Here is a 22741-nt window from a genome sequence, read left to right on the forward strand (position 1 = left end):
GCGAGTGAACAAGAACAACATATCTTGTAATTATTTTGTTCCTTTTTCTCCCATCATTCTTTTTTCCTCCCTTTTTTGGAGCTGTCATGAGGGCACTGAATAATAGAGCAAGAAACACTCTGATCCTCGATCAAAATTATATTCAATTATATTATATTTTAATTTTGGAATTATGGAATACTCGTCATATTTAAGTACTGTAATTGGTCTACACAATGATGAACTAACTTATTTATGTTTTACTCATTTTCGTTTCCATACAGTGAGCTCGTAAACATGAGCAATATCACACAAACTGTTCCTGTTCACATTATGGTTGCGATTATGAATCTATTTAGCGAACTTTAAAAAATCTAATCAAGCTGACTATTGCAGTGCAGGTACCTCATCCATACATACAAATGATGAGATGGTTACAGATTTGCGAGCGACTTTGAGTTTTGTGTTTAAATACCTCTTAATCCTAATCTATAATGTGCTTTCTGCTTTCTGTTTCTTATTCATTATCTTTTTCTAGATTAAGACATAAGGTTTAAATAAAAAGGAGATAAAGAGAAAGAAACAGAAAGTAAAGAGCATATTGTAGACAAGGCCTTAAAGAGCAGTAGAATTTTGGGAAAAACTCGTAAATCTAGTAAGACAAATTATAAATATAGATCCTATTGAGTTATCATACTTATATGATGCACTTATATGACTCATATAGCATGTTAACAGATTTAAAAAGGATTTCGTGCAAATTAATAGAAAGTTGAAAGTCAGAAAACCGAAACAATCAATAGATCGTTTTAAACAGATTTAGTATAAGCAAAGTGAAATGAGCGAAGTCTTAAATTATGAAATCTTGAACGTGCAACACATTGAAAAATATCTTGTCTGCTTTTGTACTTATCTGCAGGATAAACTACTCGGAAGGTTCACCAAAGATACTGCGAGAAAAAACAATACATTTTCGAAAAGAATGTTTTAGACGAGATATTTGGTTTTGAAGGAAACGTTTGGTGATGACGATATTCTGATTATAAGTCGAAAGTAATTTTTTCCCTAGAGTTAAAGATTTCTTTGCGATGTTTCTCCAAATTTTTAAATGATACAGATTTGGATTCAGTGTATCGAGTTCTTTTAAAACATTTGGTCATCATGATGCTGTTGAAATAAACCGGATATTTCTCTATTCGGATACTCAAATGTACTGTCCAGATGCTTGAAACCAAACATTTTTTTCTAACGGGATGACACAAACATGTTTTTTCTTTACATAAATATAATCTCAATCCGAGTATAAAAGTATGAATGTAAGGTCAATGAAAAATATTTTGCTGGATATTTACTATTTTAGTTTGACACATATATATATATATATATATATATGAACTAAAAATACTTCGCAAGATCTATTTTTTGTTGATCTTAATTTGATATTTTTATGCGTAAAATGACATTAAAAATAAATAAGAGAAATTAATAATAAAAATAAATAACCGTATACACTCCGGTATCAGAGTTATCCGGAATTGACGTCACCATTAATCATACTTAAAAATGTCTCACATTTAGAATTTTGAGCACATTTGGATTTTTCGCCCTATATCATACGTTATTACTTGATTCTTAAGTTCGTGGTATAACGTTCGCATGTAAAAGTAAATATGTCATGAGTGTATGTAAATTGTATAACTCATTTTTTCTTCCGTTTTTCTTTTTTTCTTTTGTCACGATGTTACGTAAGGGGTAGTATAATTTATATATGATCTACATGCGCGTACATGCGCACTCGAAATAGCGACTTTTATTTCACGTAGAATTTGTATATTTGTTATGGATTTAAGGAAGACCAATGGTCACGTGAACTTTCGAAGTTTTTCATGAAGACGCGAGAGAACATTTTCCAGATTTATATATGACATGAATTTAAACTGCGTTATCTATCATGTAGTTATGCATATGCAAAGCGGTTTTTCTGTCAAAAAATTAATGAAGAAACCTGTGGAAATGACGCTCACAAATTTTGATGGTTGATCTTTGCATACGTTGTGGAGCAATTAAAAAAGAAACGTATATTTTTTATATATATTTTCTCGTACATTTAGGAATTGAAACCGAATTTCTTTCGAACAAATTTCGAGAGAAATTCGGTAAAATTGATTGTGAGGGAATACCTTTAAACTATTATTTCAATCCCTAAACATGTGAGGAAATATAAATAAAAAAGTATCTCAGTTTTAGTTGCACCGCAACACCCAAAGTCCGTTAAAATTGGCGAAGAGTACTTTCATACATACAATTTATCAAGACACATGCACAAACATTAGAAGTCTCGACTGTCTTGAGCCATTGTGATATTAGTTTAAGAGAATATCGAATATATATGAATTAATCTATAATTATAAGATTATATAATGGATATTTTTTTAATAACTTAAATAAGAGAGTCATATCACGTGTAGACTCGATGCATCCAGCCTTTGATTAACATTAATTTAACGATGTTAACATACACTTTGGTCTTACTCTATTAATCATAATGATAACTGGTATATGCTTCGTACGTTAAATATATCCGAAATAATATAATTTTATGTATATATTACCGAACACGCGTTTACACAGACAAGACTTAATACAAAAATGGTTTTATGTATAGTTTGACACTTATTGTGTTGTAAAATCAGTGTGCTCTGTTGCGTATAGTATGGTTCTTTGAAACCCACCGCCACCAATAAAAAAATTAAATTGTTTTACAAATGTCTGTATATTATTTGTGCCATTAATTTTGAAAATTACACGAGTTTGTTGAAATTTTACGAACTCGATTGGTTGAAGTTTTATTAAAAATTTTTTAATTCGCACCATTTTTCACCGGTATTGTCACGTTATAAAATATGATTGTGTCGTTTTCCAAATTAATGCTTCATTTTATACTAAGTCCTCAAATACCCAATTACTTGCGCGAGTTCGTCTATAAACTAAAAAAGACTCAAAAATATATTGCATTGATTTTGATGTCGATTTTTTCTCTCTTTCTTTACAGTACAAAAGTAGAAGCTTTATTCGTAAAATTAGTTAGTATTAATTGCATATTAGAAATCAATAGAAATTGATGAATAAATTTTCGATAGCAAATGTTGACGAGGCTGCTTTTAACAAATAAGTTACGTACAAACATCAAGGTATTTTGAGAAGTGCAGAAAGACAGTTGCAGCTTGTATGTTTATAATTGTATGAAATATTTTATTTCAATATTTCACTTATATCTATACATCTCTCTAAATTGGTAATACGAATATCAATATGAAGGAGACGATTGCACATGAAACTAATGTTTTATTTAGTTTTATTAATAACTTATAGTTTTATAAAATGGCAGCCATATTTTTGTGTGTGATTATGACATGTATATGTATATATATACATATACGTATAACATTAAGACAAAATGAACAAGAGGTCGTGATTTTTTATCAGTCGCGTAATTAGCACGGCTCTGGTCTTACGATTTCGAACGTCCTCATCGCCCATATGCAATTTTCTTATGTATTCCTATTTTCCGCCAGCTACTTTAATGGAAAACCAAAATCTTTAAATTTAAGAATGCATCTACGCAGAGATAAAGAAAATCTACTTAGAGAAGAGTCATTGTGTGTTTCCTACATTTTCTTGCGGAAAGTTATTAGAATGCTTGGAATCCAATATATGCGTATTATCATCGTGAAAGATGTATATCTCGTGTTTGAAGGCCTAGAAGCTAAAACCGCGTGGATGCACACCGCCGCTCTTTAATAAAGGAAACTTCATAACAGAAATGCATATTTCAACAATTAAACTGCGCTAAGTTCAGAATGCACTGCATAGTTATATAATATCTGTTATCTGTTAAATATCCAGAAGAAGATTTCCTAGCTGAACAGGACAAGCTTCATTCTTTGGGAGGCCCTCAGATCACTAGAATCAATCTCACTTGTAAGCCATTCTTAGATCTGTCTATATACGATCGACACGCAACTCCTACCGATCTCTATTCCACGGAATGCCATAATCTGCTCAGATGCACTCAGGCGGAAGAAGAATATTGCTTTTTAAGCCTATGGAATTCGATTTCCTTTTGCAAATATTCCTTGACGAAGGGATGCTCTAAATGGGAGTCTTTTAACTGACTCAGATAACGGTTTGCCACTTCCGGCGGTTTCCCCATATGTTGGGAAAGAACAATCATATTGATCAATGTATCTGGATTATTGCTATCCTTATCAAGAGCCTCCTGCAAGGCGGTCTCTGCTTCCTCATATTTAGCTTGTCCGATAAAGCAGGTAGCTTGTCCGTTCAGCAACATGCTCGTGCTCGAATGTTTGTCAATCATTTCCTAAAATAATTTATATCGATTATTATTAGCACATGAAAATTTTTGAGTCAATTTTATTGAAACAAATGGAACTGTGAGATGATCATTTTTTCTTAATTTATTTAGAAATTGGTGTTTTTCTCACTTGAAAAATGTAATAGGCATCTTGAAGTTTATCGCCGCCACTAGTAATGTTTAACCATGCCTGAGCAAGCTGAGTTAAGGTGGCGTCGTCGTCCTTCTCTTGCATCGCCTTGAGTTCCTTGCGAGCCAGATCCAGACGATCCATCTTAAGATATATCTGTAATGTCAGCGCCATACACTCTAAGTGGTCCACATCATGCAATATTCTCAGTGCAGCTTCCAGATTCTTTTCATGATAGTAAATAGTTGCAGCCACAATCAGGAAATTGTGATTATCTGAATTTGAATGGCTGGCTGCTTTATCTAGCTCGGCTACTATGGCTTCCCGACGATGCGGATTGGCAAAGTAGTCGGCTAAGGTCTTTAATGGCTGCAAGTCCAGTGGGGATGCATTATTGATCTCATCCAACACTACCCGAAACTTCCTCTGTGCTATATAGGCGCGATAAAGGAATACATTTCGCTCCATAGCCACTTCTGGTGAGGATGGCTGAAAAGAAAAATTAAGTAAAATAACTTAATTTATAATTGTACAGAATAGACAATAACATCTAAAAATAATTATAATAAAAATTAATAGTGTTAAAATGTTAAAGTAAACAGTGCAATGTCTCTTAAAATAACTATATATATTTGTCATAAATTCAACAGATGTAGAGAAAGCTAGTTTTATTGCAGCAGTAACTTTGTAATAAATAAAGGTTCTTTCATTATTATAATATTACTCAAAATATTTTCTGATAATTGAATAAGTATGTAAATGTTCTCTAAATATATAAACATGGAATAAGCATAACATTTTTATAATACTGGAAAATAACATTTTCTTTTTTAGATCAGAAATAATCACGTCACTATGCATACATACTATATACATATATATATATATGCACATATAAAAAACGAGTATCATATCGTATTTTATTATTTAATAATTTGATTATTTAATCTTCCATTTCTGGATTATAGGAGGCGAATTTTGTTTGATAATTATTCTTCTATAATTGCACATGATTAATTTATAAAATTTGATTAATAGCAGGAAAATGTCAGTGAAGCAACGTGTAAGAGCATCTGCTAAGAGGGTCAGATGATTGCTGCTTGTGTCAAAAATTTAAACGAAGTGTAATATAGAGCCTACAACAAATATAATTCATGAAAAATTTACCTTGATTTTTTGCGCCTCGTTGATGCATTGCTGATAATTTCCGATGTAAAAATGATTTCTCACGTCGAAAAGTTCATCGATATCCTGCTGCTGACGTGCCATCTTGTCACTTCTGGTCACTTCGGCACCGTTCTAGTTTTTTTATTTTACCTTCTTAATAAAAGTTTCTAGGAAGAACTTCTTCTTTTTCTTCAATAGATGGCTCTGTGCATACAATAGATGCTCCAACGCCACTCACACGTTCTAGGAAGAACATGTGGTGTTTGGTTGAAGATAATGGCGAATTCACACTGTATTCCGTACTAATATGAATCAAATAAGAGAATTGCAGTTCAACAGTACAGCTAAAAAGAACAAACTACACGCTATCATCAACGCTATTCATTTCGAAGGATATGTTCAAGGAGACATTTTTAGCGCTATTAAAACAGACCAATAATGTACACGTTATCATTAGTGACGCCATGATAGCGGTTGTCAAGCCCTAAACACAATGTCAGGCAACAGGCAGTAAGAATAAAAATAGACCAATCACAATAGATTATTCTTGTAATAGTCGATTGTGATTGGTCTATTTTTATTCTTATTGCCTGTTGCCTGGCATTGTGTTTAGGGCTTAAGGCCCCTTGCACAATGCCAACAAGCTAACAAGGCAACAAGCAATAAGAATAAAAATAAACCAATCACAATCTACTATTACAAGAATAATCTATTGTGATTGGTCTATTTTTATTCTTATTACCTGTTGCCTGGCATTGTGCAAAGGGCTTTAGCGTTAATAAATTGGCATATCAATCAGTCTGTCGCCTTCTAGCAGTCATACAACAAACAAACAAACAAACATTGTTAGCTCTGCGAACAATCCTTAATTCTAAATAGCGCTAATAGTGAGTATATTCTTTTTCGAAGAATTTTTTAACTAGTGTATGTAGTACGATAAATTAGAGAAAAATATATCTGTTTTACTCCAACTTATCGTACTAGTTCAAAAGTCCTTCAAAAAAGAACAGACCTTAAGTTTATCTTCAGATGCTGTACAAATTATTTCATTGGCTATGGGATATCTGAAAGCAAACTTAAGGCAGTCTTAAATATAAGACCTGATTATGAATACCGACCCTAGTGTCTCCCCGAACGCACCCTATATATATTTGACAAGTGTGGTAATCATAAGTAAAAAAACGCTAAATTGAGTATCGATAGACTAATAGCGTTTTTCATTGGGATGCACTGAGTGCGCATTAAGAACTCGTGGAGTTTAGGCGACACTACCCGAGTTTACCGACAGTGCAAGTTTTTTTGCACGCCCAATGAAACACTCATGACTTGATGAGTGCGCATAAGAACCGATTCGCCTCGGATTGAAAGAAAATATATGCATTAACGTAAACTTCACTATGGAACAATCAGAAGAATTAAGCATTTCTTTCAAAGTCAATAATGACATGCTCTCGTTAAAACTTCTATCAAGCGAAACAGAGTTATACAATAAAATAATGAGTAAGTATAGAATTATATAGGACTTGCATGATTTTGGATTTTGAGGTTATTCCCGTAGTATAAATAAATTGTCGGCAAAGACATATGTACTTATGTACATAATAGTTTTTGGATATTGTCTACTCGAAAAACTTGAATGCATATATAACCCCTTGTAAAGCTTGTAAAACACAATTCATTTGATATTCAAAAATATATACATAAAAGAATATTAACTGAATATTATTGATTCTTGTGTCAATTAATTTCAGATGACGATACCTATAGCATACAATATATAAAACTTGTGATTAAAAATGGATTGTGTGTTCTACATGGAAGCGAAAATCAGAAAATTGAAGAAATATCTCGAGTGATTGAAGATGAGTAAGTAAAATTTTTTTGAGATGTATTAATTGCAAGCTATCAAAATCTTCCGAAAAAGCACATTAAGAAGTTAAGAGCAAAGTTTATTTTATAAAATATAATTACCATTTTATTTTACAAGTTTACTTTAAAAAAATAAGTAAGTTTACTTTAGGGTAAACAGGAACTCTTCAGTTTCTTATATACATATATTAATTCCAAGCAATCTTGTTTTTCATTATTTCTTCAAAGAATCAAAGTTCTACAGAATTCAAATGTACACAACAGAAAAAAAATTAAAAAAAAGGGTAAGTCAGAGGACCTCTGCAACGAACTTTGACAAATTGTTTGGAAGGTCATTCTGAGTAAAAAATGTTATATGAACACAGGTCCTATTCTTAATATTTACATAGTTACAGAAGTTGTAAAATTTAGGTGACATGTACAGTTATGAAATGAATTTGCATTTATTTCTTCAAGTATCCTTGCGGACAGTTTACAGGAGTTGTTCAAAGTGTTTATTCTGAATCTGATTACTTTTATTACACCATCGTAGCAGTGATTGTCAAATTCTGTCGAACATTTGAGGTCTGTAAATATTAAGAATAGGATCTATATTCATATGACATTTTTTAATCAGAATGACTTTCCAAACAATCTGTCTAAGTTTGTTGCAGAGGATCCTTACTCACCCTGTATATGGCAGTGTAAAATGTCAATATATTTTGTATTACAGAGAACAATTGATATTCCACGCGAATATTCATGGTGATAATCGCAGCAATGAAGATCAGCTATCGGAGTAGAATAAAGAAAATGAAGCACTCATGTTTGAATCCTTTGAATCACAGGAATATGATCAGAATGAATCACAATCGCAGGAGTACGATAAAAAAGGAAAGAAGAGTAGCGGTAAATCTGTTTTAATAAAGCATTTACGACTATTCATAGCACTATGATAATGTACTATAAAATATGGTATTTGTTATATTCGAGCAGAAAATGAATACGATACGAAACGAAGAATGATACGTTAATAAATATAATCTAAATATGTTATTAACAAATAAAATACATACAATATATATGTATAATAGAATATATATAAATATAATATAAATGAAATAAATATAATATGAAAAATGTAATATAAAATATAAAAGATTTTTTAAAATCTTTGACTTCACAAAATTTTTACATTATTGTAATACCTACTAATAGGTTTACTGGTGCTATAATGTAGACTATTGTATTAATCATTAAACAACGTGATTTTCAGATTACTGGAGCAATTCAGGAACATCGTTTCTTCTCGATAAATATGAAACATATATGTCGGATATTGGTCCCATGAAAAAATTCAAAACTAAAAAATTGATGTGGGCGCAAATTTCAAAAGATATGCTGACGATGTTGGACGTATTAAAAACTCCTCTTCAAGTTGAAAATCGGTATAAAACCGTTCTCAAAAGGAAAAAATAAGCAGTTGAGAACAACTCTAAATCAGGCAGCTCTAGAGAGGATGTACCATTCGAAGAAGAATTGCGTAAAATTGCTCATTCGGACGATAGTATTGAGCCCGAGGTGTTGCGAAATGCAAGGAGCGTTAAATATCCTAAATTGAATACAAGAAATCTGCAATGATAGTGCCTCTACACATTCTACTGATAGCTCACCACCGAAGACAAAAAAATCGAAACCAAGTGATATTGATAAAAGGATGGAATACTGGAAAAATAAAGAAGCGGCAAAAGAAAGACGTCACCAAGAAAAGTTGAATTTAATACGGGAGTTGTTCGCCAAACAAAAGTAGTGGGAACTAAAGTAAGATGATACAGAAACAAGCAAATATTAAAAAAAACCAAAGAAAGACTAATGTAAAATCAGCCTGAACCATATGTTAATATGAAAGTTCCTAACTAAAACGCTGGATGTGATATATAATTTTAATTATTTTTTTTTCTCTTATAATTTTGTACGTTTACTAATTGTATGTCTTTGTTTTTAATATTACTGGTTTTTAATATTAGCGTATGCATATTTTGATTTTCGCACTTTACGAAAGATATAGTACTGCTCAGACTATTAAGTATGAACCAGTATAAAGTAAACTTATTGTGTTATTTAATTTTAAAACAGTGTTATTTAATTTTACAATCAAACTTTTTGAAAAAGCGTGTATGTTAAAAAATTACATGTTTATGAAATAAATAAGAGATATAATATATGAATTTTGAAAAAATAATTAATATGTACGTGTTATAAAAAAAATATGCTTTGTTTTTATATGTTTTGCTTTTTATTGGAAAGTATGTACTTATTTGCCACAGGACAAATAAACGTTTGATAATTTCATATTGTATTAATTTTTATTTCATGGAAAAAGTACATTCATCAATTGGTTTCTTTTTACTTCCCCTAATCTTCGTAATAGAGCTTCTTGTTGACCTCTGCCTTCATTATTATAATCTTCATTGTTTTCTATAACAATATCAACATCAAAGTTATCGTTGTTGTCTATGCATAAGTTATGCAAAACGCAACATGATGTAATAAATTTTGATATTTTATCAACAGTATGTAGATCTACTTCGATTAATTGTCGAAAACGACCTTTCAACAGTCCAAACGCATTCTCGATCAATACTCGAGTCGCAGACAGCATTTTATTAAATTGTTTATCCTTTGCAGACAGATTTCCGTAGTCTTTAAATGGTATAATAAGCCATTCTCTTATTGGATACGCTCCATCGCCTAGAATGTGATATTTTCCGCCTTCACATATTCCTGGCAACTCGTCGCATATATCTGATAATTTGAGTACGCGCGCATCGTGAATTTTCGACGGGATTCCTGTAAATGTATCTATAAATCTCTTTCGAGCATCACATATGCCCTGCAATGTTATCGAAGGGATGTCATGTCTATTTACATATGTCGATTTTATTTTGTGGGCTGGCGTTCGGACTTTAATGAAAGTCCCATCAATGCAGCCAAGAACTTTCGGAAATCCTGCAATCTTCAATTTTATATACATATACATTAAATAACTCATTAGAAAAACATACATAAAATACAATAAAGCTGAAACTAGTAGCAAATTCGCATAAGCACTGTTTAGAACTAAAGAATAATAGAAAAATTTTTAGCATTAAATAATTAATTAACAAGAAATTGACATTTATTAAATAATAATTAAAAACTACTGCTTTCATAATTCAGCTATGAATCGGCTGCTAGCTTTAGCTTCATTAAAATACATTAATTAAATATACATACTTGAAGGAATTCGTTTGCAGTATTTTCTTTGTCAGAAAATTTGATGACGTTTCCAGCTATATCGCATAGAAAATCCATCATTTTTTTATTTTGTCGAAAAATCGTTGTAGCGCATACTCCAAATCTTTGTGCAACATCTCTTAAGCACACTTTATTTCCTGCAAACCTATACAAAGTAATATTTTTTGAAATCTTTTTAATATTATATATATATATATATATATAATATGAGTGGTGGATGAATTAAAAACTATACATGTATATGTAAAATTTACCACAAAAAAGATAAAACGTGTGATTCAGCAGAGGACGGTTTAATACCTCCGTGGCTTGTATCACCAGAATAGAACGTCGAATTTTCGAAATTATTTATAATATCATATGCTGTTGCCCTCGAAACTGGGATTTGAACTACAACAAAAATAAAAATTACTTTCTACTTTTATTTTCACAAGCTAAATTATAACAATAAACTTACGTCGTGATCGGAATATTGATGTACTATTTGCAAAAAGTTTTTCATTTTAGGAACAATTCGCCTCGGATTTCGAAGAAAATACTCATCTTCATCACTGCTGGATGAAGATGAAAGGAAATCCGAAATTATCACATACGTTTGTTCATTCAAAACATCTCTGTTCTGCGCCGCCATGTTTTGCACTCAACCGACACCATCTCTCCGAGCTCGTGCCGAATTTGTGCACGAAAGTGCAAAAACTCGACACTACATTTTCCAATGAAACACGACGCATGATTTTAATGTGCACTGAAATTCCCAATGAACCACATCGTCCACGACTAGTGCGCATTGAGTGCGCACTCATTTTCCCAATGAAAAACGCTATAATGTTGGCTACACTGTACCCGTACAACGCGAAGTCGGTACAAAATGAACGCTGAATACATCAGTTTTATCTAAGCTCCTCTTCTATCATCTTAGCAAAATGGGTAATCAATTAGTGGGCATTGCGCCCAGCCAAATATATCCGGTAGAACACTATCTGACGGATCACAGCGACTTATTGTTCGATATAAAGTAAGTGCAATCGAATCGTTTCGCTTTGCACGTATACTCCCTGCTAGTTGTGCATCAAGACAAGCTACATGTCAAACTGTTGCTGGCATACGATAAGAAAGATATCATATGGCGAGCTATTCATGTTATTACTGATAATAATATTTTAATTATCGCTATTGAATATATACAAAACTTCACTGCTTGCTGACAATCTTCCATTATCTTATTGTTAACCATCCTTGCTTCAGCATAGTGTGATGACGGTCTCACTAATACTAGCATTGATGTTCTATTAATATTAAGACAATAACATGTTGATATGGCGACATACTTGTTGAGGAAAATATTGAGAAAATATTGTGCAATATAGAATGACTTTGAGATAGTGCCAAATAATATGAGACTAATTCATAAAATCTTTGGTCAATTGCAGTTTAGGAAGTACTAGGTTTTTCAAAGTTGCTCGGGCCCGTAGCCAGGAGGGTCTGATAGTGGTAAAAGTATTTGTAATTCATGATCCAACATTGCCATTATCAGCCTACAAGGATAAATTGGAAGAAATAAGATCCAAATTAGCCTCAGCCGTCAACTGCCTACCATTTCAGCGAATGATTGTAAGCATTATGGCAGTGAATAATTATAAATATATATTTCTTCTTTTAAGTATGCGATTAGAATTAATTGTATGCTTGTATTAGCTCACAGAAAAAGCAGGTTCAATAATGCGGGAATATGTGAAATATTCTCTTTATGATAGGATCAGCACTAGGCCATTTTTAACAAGTATAGAAAAAAAATGGGTCACTTTTCAAGTATTGTATGCTCTTCACCAGGCTCATAAGGTACATACTGCTTATTAAAATGTACTATTGTGTTGCTTATAATTTTTGAAAGTAATAATATATGCTTCTGTTTTTACAGTTTGGAGTTTGCCATGGTGATATAAAATTGGAGAACATTATGATAACCAGTTGGAACTGGGTATTACTCACAGATTTTGCTAGTTTTAAACCAACATATTTACCAGAAGATAATCCTGCGGATTTCTCATACTTCTTTGACACATCTAGGAGAAGGTAAAATTCTTTATTATTTTTATCTTTCCTATATTTTTTCTTGTATTTATTATCTCCTACACTTTTATACTAGTGTACACTTATATAATAGTGTTAATATTATCTTACTCATGTCTTTTCTTTTATATTGTACTATTATGTATATATGTATGTATTATGTTATAATGATAAGATAATGATAAAATTCTTGTTAATATTTTCAGGACATGTTATATAGCACCTGAACGATTTGTAAAAACGCTATCTTCGGAATTGAACAATACATTATTATTACCAGAACAAGAAGTAAAAACGGGTGACTTGCATCCTATGATGGATATCTTTTCCGCAGGCTGTGCTTTAACAGAATTATATAACGAAGGCCATCCACCATTTGATTTTTCACAACTTTTGGGTATGTATGTATGTATAACATTTATTTTGGTTGCTAATATAGCACTGGCTTTGGATATTAAGGAAAAAACATTCAATTACCAATATTTAACTTAGGAAAATTTAATATTCCTTAAAATTATTAACTAAAGATCTGTTGTTGAAAATAAGAGATGATTAAAAGAATATAATGGAATATAAAAAATATATAGAAAGCCAGCTCTGTAAGTATAAAAAGTTTTACTAATAAGTTAAATCTGCATTAAAATATTAAGCATACAGGAACAACGAATACTCTGTGAGTAAACACTTGGACAGTATAGATGACTCAGGAATACGAGATCTTCTTAGTTCAATGCTGGAAAGAAATCCAACAAACAGGAAGAGTGCGGAGCTTTACTTGTCTCAAGCTCGCGGTATCATATTCCCGGAATACTTTTACTCCTTTCTGCAGTCCTACATGCTCATCTTCTCCGCCGCACCCATTTTATCGCCGGATGAAAAGATAAATAGATTAAAAAAAGATATTGGTAATATTATTAGTATATTGCGGGCAGAGGAGAACGAACGGATGAAAACAAGTATGACAAAAGCCGCGGAAACCATAAAAGCCGGTCAGTGTGAGAGTAATGTGGAATCGATAAGAGACGATTCCGGTCACAGTGAGGAAAATACGATGGTGGAGGTTGATAGTGATCAAAGCTTTGATAAGAATGATTTAAATCAAATCGACGCGAGGAACACTGGGCAAGATATTGAAAGTGACGTTCAGGTGGAAACAGAACCAGAGTTCAAATCGTCCGAAGAGGATCGTAAACAAGTGTGCGATGCAGAATCCGAGAAACCAGTTGCCATGTTGACTGAAATTCTAGAAGGACTTGTTATCGTGACTCAACTCGTTACGTCTTGTATCAGGGGATTACATCATTCGCAATCCAAGTTGCACAGCTTGGAGATATTACTGGAACTTGCTGAAAATGTTTCCGACGAGACGATTCTCGATAGAATATTGCCTTACATCGTAAGTAATACGGCTACGAATGGGGATGCAAATTTTTCGAAATCCTTTTTAATAGTAGAAATATGTTAAAGTATTCCATTAAAAAGTATCTTAAATATTTTATTAAAGTATCGAAATATCCTATCAAATATTAAAATATACTATTCTCTATTTCCATTTAAATATGTATATTTGATCTGCGATCTTAAAGTGCAAACTATTTACGATTCTCTTCTCTTTTACACAGTTCCTTTTAGTTCACGACCCGGCGCCACGAGTGCGAGTGTCGGCAATACACACTTTAACGAAGTGTTTGCATCTTGTGAAATCAATACCACCTTCGGACGTGAATATATTCCCCGAGTACATTCTACCAGGCTTATCGCAAATAACTCAAGACGAGGCAGTTATTGTCAGAGCAGCTTACGCGGAGAATATCGCACATCTGGCACATATCGCCCTGCGTTATCTGGAGAATGCTCATTTGTCCAACTTGGGCAACAAAGAGGGACCAAAGCCCAGTTATGACAGCGAACTACAAACCTTACACGAGATGGTACGATGCTTGATTTACAAGTTGAATTTTCGATCTTCGAAACTCTATCAAGTTTTATCTCTTAATGATGCTCTATGCATTTTTATTCTTATCTCTTTCCAACCCGTCTAGGTCCAACAATCGGTGTCCATGTTATTGACAGACTCACAGAATTTAGTGAAACAGACTCTAATGGAAAACGGAATAAACAAGTTGTGCGTATTTTTCGGCAAGCAAAAGGCTAATGATATTTTGCTTAGTCATGTTATTACGTTTTTAAACGACAAGGAAGACAAGGAATTGAGGGGTTCCTTCTTTGAATGTATAGTCGGTGTCGCCGCTTACGTAGGTTGGCATAGTAGCCCTATATTATTGCCACTTCTGCAGCAAGGTTTAACCGATCCTGAGGAATTTGTAATAGCAAAGGCTATAAACGCTATGGCAACGCTCACCGAATTAGGTCTATTGCACAAATCTGCTCTCTATCAGTTACTAGGAGAAACTATGGTATTTTTGGTACGTATATATATGACACAGTATGTAACACTTGATATAACATATAAGATAACATGTGACATAGTGATGACATCAAATGAGGAATATTTTAAGTCGCATGATAAATATCGAATTGGCACGAATGATTTATATATTGCACCATCTTGCGCAGGTCCATCCAAATCTTTGGATACTTCATGCGACCGTAGGATTTATATCCGCGGCGGCGAGAACTCTGAATGTGGTGGACGTCCAATGCAAGGTTCAGACGATGATTCAGCCATATCTGAAGCACCCGCTGATCCAGATAGAGAAGGAGATCTTATTACTAGAAGCCCTTGTTTCTCCTATACCCAGAATAGTGTACGATTCGGTGGTGAGATATAATGACGTGGAGGAATTGTTCCAAGTGCTGGAACAAAGACAAGCGATTAGAACAAAAGCTGTGACAGGCATAATGCCGCAATATAACACCATGAGCACTTCGTTAAGAAATGTAAGTGACGCAATTATTAATACACATACAAATCTCAATATATCGCTATGCACGGAATGTTCAGGAGCGCCTTCTCAGAGTGATTTTCTCCAAATTGATCTGAAATTGATATAAACAAATTCCCTTGAGAGATTTTCGGTATATTCCCGCAAGTTGTAAAAGTTCTGAACACTTTGTATATTGAGTCAGCATTTCGAAAAAAAGAGGAAAGTTTCGAACAATTGTTTGTAGCTTTTCAGACGACTGAGTTCGGAGTCGATGACGGAGGCGGTTGAAGATCAGTTGTTGATGATGAGATTGCACTTGGCAAAAATCAATAAGTATCGTAACTCCGCGGACACTAAGCAGAATACTGCCAAACCCGCGGACGGAAAGCTGGAGTTGAACGCAATAAAGGATCGGATTAGACATCATATCGTCATGCTGTATCCTGATGCTAAGACCGACTTATCTTTACCACCGTTCAAGAGGTCAGATCGAAGAACGTCGGACAGCGTTGGCACGTACGCGACGATGAATCAAGAATGGCGTACGATGTTCGCAGCTCAAGACAGTAGCCAGGTATCGTCGAGAAGCAACATCGCTGAACTTTCGTCTTTCACGTCGTTCTGCCGATCAATAATAATCTCTGTCGCACGTCGCAGCATGCTATCGTTAGAATGTCGGACATGACCGGAAGCAGCGGTAGCCCTAGCCAGAGCATACACAGCGGAGACATCCATTTGTCTCCACAGCATTGCCTGCCGGATATGGCTAGTATAAATTCCTTCATGAACGATCATTCCCTTCACGAGCGATCTTATATACAATGTAAGTGAAATTAGAACGTATATTAAAATATCAATTCGTCGGAAAGTGTTTTCAGAAAATATGCAAAGGCTTTAAGGCTCTTGGCTACTCGTCGTGGTAATCTCGTTTTGTAACGTCAGAAGCAAGAAAATACACGATCAGAATTTTTATAAAATACATTGAAAAGAAATTTGCACAAATTTTGTTCAAAGAATTTTGCTTCAAGATTCATGTTTATGAAATAATATCTACAATTGATTGAGCAGATTTGAAAAAAAACATTTTTAGTTGAGCGATCAATAAATTGCCACAATACTATATGCCATATGGCAGAATCATGAGAAAAAATTGACTGAAAAGACATGTCATATTAATTTTACAATAATTTATTAATTGTCAGATCAAAGAAAAAAAGATCTACAGTTGCTATTGCTCAATCCATTGCAAGTCATTTTATAGATATACCTTTTTTATTCCAACGTATTTCTTGCAAGAATTTTTAGAATATTGCATTGTTTGATTTGGTTTCCATATTCAATATCGGATTTATTTCCGACGTTTTGTGAACATTTCAGTTCAGACATAGAAACAACCTGAAACTCATATTACTGAAGCACGTATCTTCTCGCTTTTGACGCCATCAGACTAGAGACCCACGGCGGGTAGCCAGGAGCCTTAAATGGTCGATGGTTTTGCAGATAGATGCGCACCATGTCGACTTGAAGTCCGACAATTAACATGCCGCAAGCAAGAGCAGCACGCAGCGGCATTGAGGGCGCAGCACTGGGCCAACGTTGCTTGGGAAAGCGGTAAATAAAAAGTCCATCCTTGAGTTACATCGTGTTTCGTAGCTCAAAAATATATTGTAATATGTTTCTTCCTGCATTATCCGATGATGACCAAAAGGCTCTAAGAGATTGCTGCCCAACGATTGGAGACCCCGAGGAATCCCAGTCGCGCATCTTCATGAGCACAGGGCCGCGGTGAACAGGCTGGTCTCGATAGTGGACACTTCTCTATTTGCGAGTAGCTCTTCAGATGGATGCATCAAGATCTGGGACGCTAGCAAAATGGAAGGACGGAATATTGCTAATCGTTCTAGGTATAAAGTTTTCTCCTTTCTTTCGGAACATTTATGTATTGATAATATCTTTGTCGGAAAATATGCGTCTAATTAGGTATAAACAGAATCTGAATGAGTGGAGTGTCTGAATTGTTGGTCTATTTATCGTGATACTAGCTTTTCATATTAATCGTGATTTACCGTGATATTAATTTCTTAAATTGTGTTTTGAACAGGCAAACATATATGCACAGAGGAGGCCCGCTGGTTGGTTTAACTATGTGCGACCAAGGGCAGTCTTTGGCGAGTTCGGCGAGTCAATCCGGAACGGTATTTGTAGTTCGGATCGAACCAAACTCCAGTAAAATGAGCGTGATCGGCACACGTCAGTTGGATATTCAGGTGATGACAAGTCTTTGTAATAATGAATGTTTGACACATAGTACTTTCTTTAAAAAAAAATATGTTGCGATCGATTTAACAGGAAGAAGGATGCGCCGTCGATCTTCAATATTTAGATTCCGGCTCACAGTCAGTTCTCGTGTACGCTTCGCTGTATGGGTCGTTGGTAGGTTGGGATTTACGATGTCCTGGTACAACGTGGCGTTTAGAAAATGATTTGAAACATGGGGTCATCACGTCGTTCTGCGTGAACAGTCATCAGCAGTGGTTGACGCTCGGCACAAGCTCAGGCATGCATACTTGTTGGGACCTGAGATTTCAGCTACCAATAACGAAAATCAAACATCGAAACGGTAAGTTGTTCCATCTTATCAAAGATATAGAGAATAAAGATATAAGAACCAAAATTGCAATCTATATTTATACTCGACTTATTGATATTTTATATACATATTTGTTTTTGTTTATTTATTTTATTAGATCCTAACTCACGTTAAACGTTAATAAACTTGAAATATTCGCATAGTATATTCTATAGTATATACATATAGTCGCGCAACTATGATACCTAAATATAATTTTTCTTAATATCTTTAGGGCATAGAGTGCGAAAAGTGGTCACGCATCCGACGGAACCTTCATGGATTATTTCAGCGGTGCAAGGTAACAACGAGATTTCCATATGGGATTTAGAAACCCATCATCAACAACTAGTTCTATGGGCGTCCAAAACCCCGGCGTTAACCAACAACCAAGACGGTAACAGCGTGTGTGCCCTGTATGCTGGATGCATCGACTGCTCGGGCTTCCTTTTGGCTGGCGGTACCGACATGAAGTTACGTTTTTGGGACTTGAAGATGCCCACCGCGTCTTATATCGCCTTGCCTGCCGCTAACGATGTCGTACGTCGGCTGAATTCATCGAAATATGAGTCAGTATAATCAATTAATGAATTCATGATTAAATGTTTCATCTAATAGACGTATATCCATTACTTTGTAAGAAAAGAATCCATTTCTTAGTATTTATTTATGAAAATTCTAAATTTTTTTTTTAATACATGTTATATACATAATGTTACAAATATACATTATAAATAATTTTTAAATCACATGATATTTGATATGATATGCATGATATGATATACATTTGATATGATTACACTTATTAAAAACAAATAATTTATTTATGTCAGTAGAAAACATTTTTTATTAAACTTAAAATTTTTCTTTGTTCTACAGACAACGTGTGATAGACGGGTCGAACGTTGTGGTTGAATTGTTGGTGGGCGATGATTCTACCCCATCCTTTAGTGGAGCCAGCAGGAACATGGAGGAAAGCGGCCCCGAAACCCCACCCTCCGGCCATCACGATACAATCTCCGCTGTAGCGATGACCAACACGTACATTCTGACAGGTAGCACGGATGGCCTGATACAAGTCTGGAAATGATTATATTCCTCGTTCCCGAACACGACCCCAAAGTTCCTCGCTCAGATGACTAAGGGTTTTTCAGTGCACCGTGGAGTCGGTCTTCTACAATAACGAAACGTTGTGATCCAAGTAAGAAACAATGGTTACCTCACGATTGTCCAAGCAGATTACTCAGCGATGCCTGGCGATGTCCGCGTATATTATATATAATGCAATTCATTTAAGGGATTATTATGTTATGATATATAAAAACAAGATAATGCAATATCCTAGTGAAATTAACAATTATATAGTTTTCCACAACTTCGTGCTTATCATTGTCATAATTGCCGAAGATTACGGTGGTACCATATTTGTATTACTTGAGTCAACCGCAAATCAAACGACCTCGTTCATTCAGAATTAGATTTTCAAATGTATTTTTATAGATAAATGCTGTAGAAGTAAAAGAACAATACGATTCAATTGAATTTCGGACTTTCCTTGTTATGATTCAATTATCCTGGACATTGCCAGGATAATTGCTTGCTGCTTTTTTCTTAAACTGTAACAGTGACATTATTTCAAACATCGATGTACGCACGTTACCGCCGTGCTGTACTACAACTGTGATCCTGGACTGTGTATCTATTTATATATAGTGTACGTAATATATACACGATATTATTTAAGATTATACCGGTGATTACGACTGCGCCATGGAGCGTGCATTTCTTAAGAGAACTGAGCGCAAGCTCGCATTGCTATATAATAATGTACATAGTTTATTTTTGTACGCGCTAAGGAGGAGAACTCAGAGTATTATTGATGTATTATTAGGCAGTTGTTGTAACACGGGTTTAAGACGTGTCGATCACCGGCTTTTCGCGAAATTGACGAATTAACCCGAGTAATTCTATCGAAGTAGCAAATGTGTACTTTAGCCTCGCACTCGCATCTCGCATTTAGAGTTAAAAAAGTAAGAAAAAAGCTCGTGTTGTTAACCCCGAGAGTAACATCAAGCGCCTCCCAGACATACTGGTGTAGTTCCTTCCAGTAAAAAAAAATAGTAAATTCAAATTACGCATGAAAATCCTATTAAAAACAAAATGGAAAAAGGGCAATGATTACGACTTGCAATAAGTGACTCGTATAAATTTCAGATAAATTTTTCGATAATATACCTTCGACAAAATGATGTTACTCGAGCACATAAAATGTGTGTGTTAAGGAGGGTTAAGGAATAAAGATATTTTATGATATATATGAAATTTACTCTAATACCAAAGGAACGTATCGGATATGCGTGCGATAAGTGATATAGAATAAAATTTGCTATAGAATAAACTTTTTTTCATTTTTTTTAATAAAATTCGATTAAGAGATGCGAGTGCGAACAAAGAAAAAGAAGAAGAAGAAAAACGAGACATAACCAGATTTGTGTACAAAAATATGCGAAAAAGAAACGCTGGCAGTTATTTCCTCGCTTCGTAATTTACATACAACGCGTACAGTACAGTAAGTAGTTATATGTAACCGCGAGTATTTATGTATATTAGTTTATGTATGTATCTTCGCACACAAGTATGAATCCACACACATACACACATGGAACACATATACATGCGCGCATACATACAAAAAAAACACATTGACTGAAATACTCATAATCAGTGGGCGTATACTGTCTTTAAAGCGTTGTTATAATAAATTCATATTTTTAACGCATCATGTGTGTACATATTATCGCTTATATTTGGCACGACAGGACGACCGGCCAGTCCGACTGAATTTCTTTCACCAAGGACAGACCGGTGCGGCAGGATAAGGCACGCGTCCTGGATACGCGTAAGGATCGGCGTTTATTGTCCTGCAGATCTGCTTCCAGCGTTCTTTACCATCACTTCTTCCTTGACGGTATTCCCGGTAAGAACCGCTTCCTCTGTTATACGAGGGTTGCCCGGGAAACCATAAATCCAACCAGGATGCGGAAAAGACAAAACCGACGAACAATAGTAACAGGAAAATCAGCTTCATCTTTATTTCATACGTGAAAAACTCCAATCTTCGTTCTTATAATACGTCCTTGCAATGGTGATCTGCAGAGAAGATTAGTTCTTATTCTCGTGAGTATTTTGGTATATTGTATCGAAATTTAAGAAAGTTATTTATAATTAAATCTTATATTTAAGAGCATCTTTTTTTAAGTTTATCTTCAGATGCTTTGTAGCCAGTAAAACGATTTTTGTAGATCTTCCTAGATCAGACGGACAGAATTTATATTTTTGAATTAAGCGATTCGAGTTTCTGACTTCTGTTAGAGTTCACTTATTTATTAAAACAACAAGATTCTCTTATTTCTTTACATCCCTTTACAAACTTCATTTGTTCAAACTTTATTGTTATAAGTAAACGAGACAATTATTTCTCTTGCGATTAAAGCGCCGTATCTAATAAACAAAGAACATTAGATCAATATCGTGAAATGTTAATTTCATGTGCATATCTCTTAAAAGTTCTCATTTAATATGTAATGATATTAAAAATTTTTTTAATATTTACGAATTAAAAATAGTAAAAATATTTTAAAAATATCAAGGTGCCGAAATTTTATTAAATTTCAGCACCTCTCTATCTCTTTCTCTCTCTCTCTCTCTCTCTCGGTATTTTTCATAAATATTGATAATGGTATCAATACAACTTTAGAAACTATACAATACAATATATACAAGAAAATACAATTGCGACATTGGATGTTACATTTAAATAATGTTCTATTAATGACTTTTTGCTTACTAGGTAATATCTCCGATAGAATCTCCGGTAGTGTCAAGTGGGTGCTGTGCAATTGGGAATGAAAATTTGGTTAATCACAGTCGACGCTTCGTTGATTCTTCGTGTCACGGCGCGTGACGACGCTCTAAAATAGACAAAACAGCGACAACGGGTTCACGCACCAAAAGACCATATAATGGATAAGTCGTTGCGTCACGGGTGCGTGGCTTTTTCTTATCGCGACTTTCAAATTTCACACTTTCTGAGCCGTGGGACCGAGAACGACGGCGACAACGACAATGCGAAGATGTTTTTCTTCCTCTCGAACTATTTCAGCGTCGCCTCTACCAATACCTCGTAGCCATGCGATACGAAAAAAGCGATCAGGATAGCGTAAAATCTCGCTCTCGAGCGGGGATTAAACTCGTGGACACAAAAATCGGTCTGTCACCTAATCGCGGACGATTGTAACGAGCGTTATAACAAGTAGAATGAAGCAGAATCCGACGCAGAATGAAGAGATGCTGGGATG

The 22741-nt window shown here is 34.4% G+C and overlaps 4 protein-coding genes and 1 long non-coding RNA gene across 11 annotated transcripts; 2 read left to right on the plus strand and 3 right to left on the minus strand.

Moving 5' to 3' along the window:
* Positions 1-2228: 2228 nt before the first annotated feature.
* On the minus strand, positions 2229-5797 carry epsilonCOP (coatomer subunit epsilon). 2 transcript variants are annotated; one of them, XM_019841386.2, is made up of 4 exons: positions 5652-5753; positions 4485-4973; positions 4010-4360; positions 2229-3942 (listed from the first exon to the last, which is right to left on the minus strand). In XM_019841386.2, exons 1-3 carry the CDS (start codon positions 5751-5753, stop codon positions 4052-4054), a joined length of 900 nt encoding a protein of 299 aa, XP_019696945.1. In that variant the 3' UTR covers positions 2229-3942; positions 4010-4051. The 2 variants fall into 2 exon arrangements, with proteins under 2 accessions (XP_019696945.1, XP_011139037.1); XM_011140735.3 differs by having other exon boundaries at positions 2229-4360; positions 5652-5797.
* Positions 5798-6851: 1054 nt separating this feature from the next.
* LOC112588125 (uncharacterized) lies at positions 6852-9287 on the plus strand. 2 transcript variants are annotated; one of them, XM_025296791.1, is made up of 4 exons: positions 6852-7151; positions 7403-7517; positions 8233-8408; positions 8776-9287. In XM_025296791.1, the coding sequence occupies exons 1-3, from the start codon at positions 7049-7051 to the stop codon at positions 8300-8302; spliced, it is 288 nt and encodes a 95-aa protein (XP_025152576.1). In that variant the 5' UTR covers positions 6852-7048; the 3' UTR covers positions 8303-8408; positions 8776-9287. The 2 variants fall into 2 exon arrangements, with proteins under 2 accessions (XP_025152576.1, XP_025152575.1); XM_025296790.1 differs by lacking the exons at positions 8233-8408; positions 8776-9287 and adding an exon at positions 7749-8226.
* Positions 9288-9849: 562 nt separating this feature from the next.
* On the minus strand, positions 9850-11298 carry LOC112588124 (putative nuclease HARBI1). Its single transcript, XM_025296789.1, has 4 exons — positions 11254-11298; positions 11051-11186; positions 10776-10941; positions 9850-10515 (listed from the first exon to the last, which is right to left on the minus strand). Exons 3-4 carry the CDS (start codon positions 10854-10856, stop codon positions 9871-9873), a joined length of 726 nt encoding a protein of 241 aa, XP_025152574.1. The 5' UTR covers positions 10857-10941; positions 11051-11186; positions 11254-11298; the 3' UTR covers positions 9850-9870.
* A 333-nt stretch (positions 11299-11631) lies between these two features.
* Positions 11632-19563, plus strand: Vps15 (vacuolar protein sorting 15). Of its 5 annotated transcripts, XM_025296786.1 has the most exons (18): positions 11632-11811; positions 12227-12407; positions 12492-12635; positions 12715-12869; positions 13073-13263; positions 13517-14262; positions 14489-14797; positions 14909-15292; positions 15444-15767; positions 15999-16328; positions 16412-16577; positions 16783-16794; positions 17243-17365; positions 17463-17658; positions 17856-18021; positions 18104-18374; positions 18619-18952; positions 19263-19563. In XM_025296786.1, the coding sequence occupies exons 1-18, from the start codon at positions 11720-11722 to the stop codon at positions 19471-19473; spliced, it is 4335 nt and encodes a 1444-aa protein (XP_025152571.1). In that variant the 5' UTR covers positions 11632-11719; the 3' UTR covers positions 19474-19563. The 5 variants fall into 5 exon arrangements, with proteins under 5 accessions (XP_025152571.1, XP_011135514.1, XP_025152569.1 ...); XM_011137212.2 differs by lacking the exon at positions 16783-16794 and having other exon boundaries at positions 17255-17365; XM_025296784.1 differs by lacking the exon at positions 16783-16794 and having other exon boundaries at positions 17282-17365.
* Positions 19564-20965: 1402 nt separating this feature from the next.
* Positions 20966-22737, minus strand: LOC105180890 (uncharacterized). Its single transcript, XR_849579.3, has 2 exons — positions 22231-22737; positions 20966-21533 (listed from the first exon to the last, which is right to left on the minus strand). It is a non-coding gene; the product is annotated as an uncharacterized LOC105180890 (long non-coding RNA).
* Positions 22738-22741: the final 4 nt, after the last annotated feature.

This window comes from Harpegnathos saltator, unplaced genomic scaffold (assembly GCF_003227715.2).
Source record: "Harpegnathos saltator strain DR-91 unplaced genomic scaffold, Hsal_v8.6 scaffold16, whole genome shotgun sequence".
In the NCBI taxonomy this organism is placed as follows: Eukaryota; Metazoa; Arthropoda; class Insecta; order Hymenoptera; family Formicidae; genus Harpegnathos; species Harpegnathos saltator.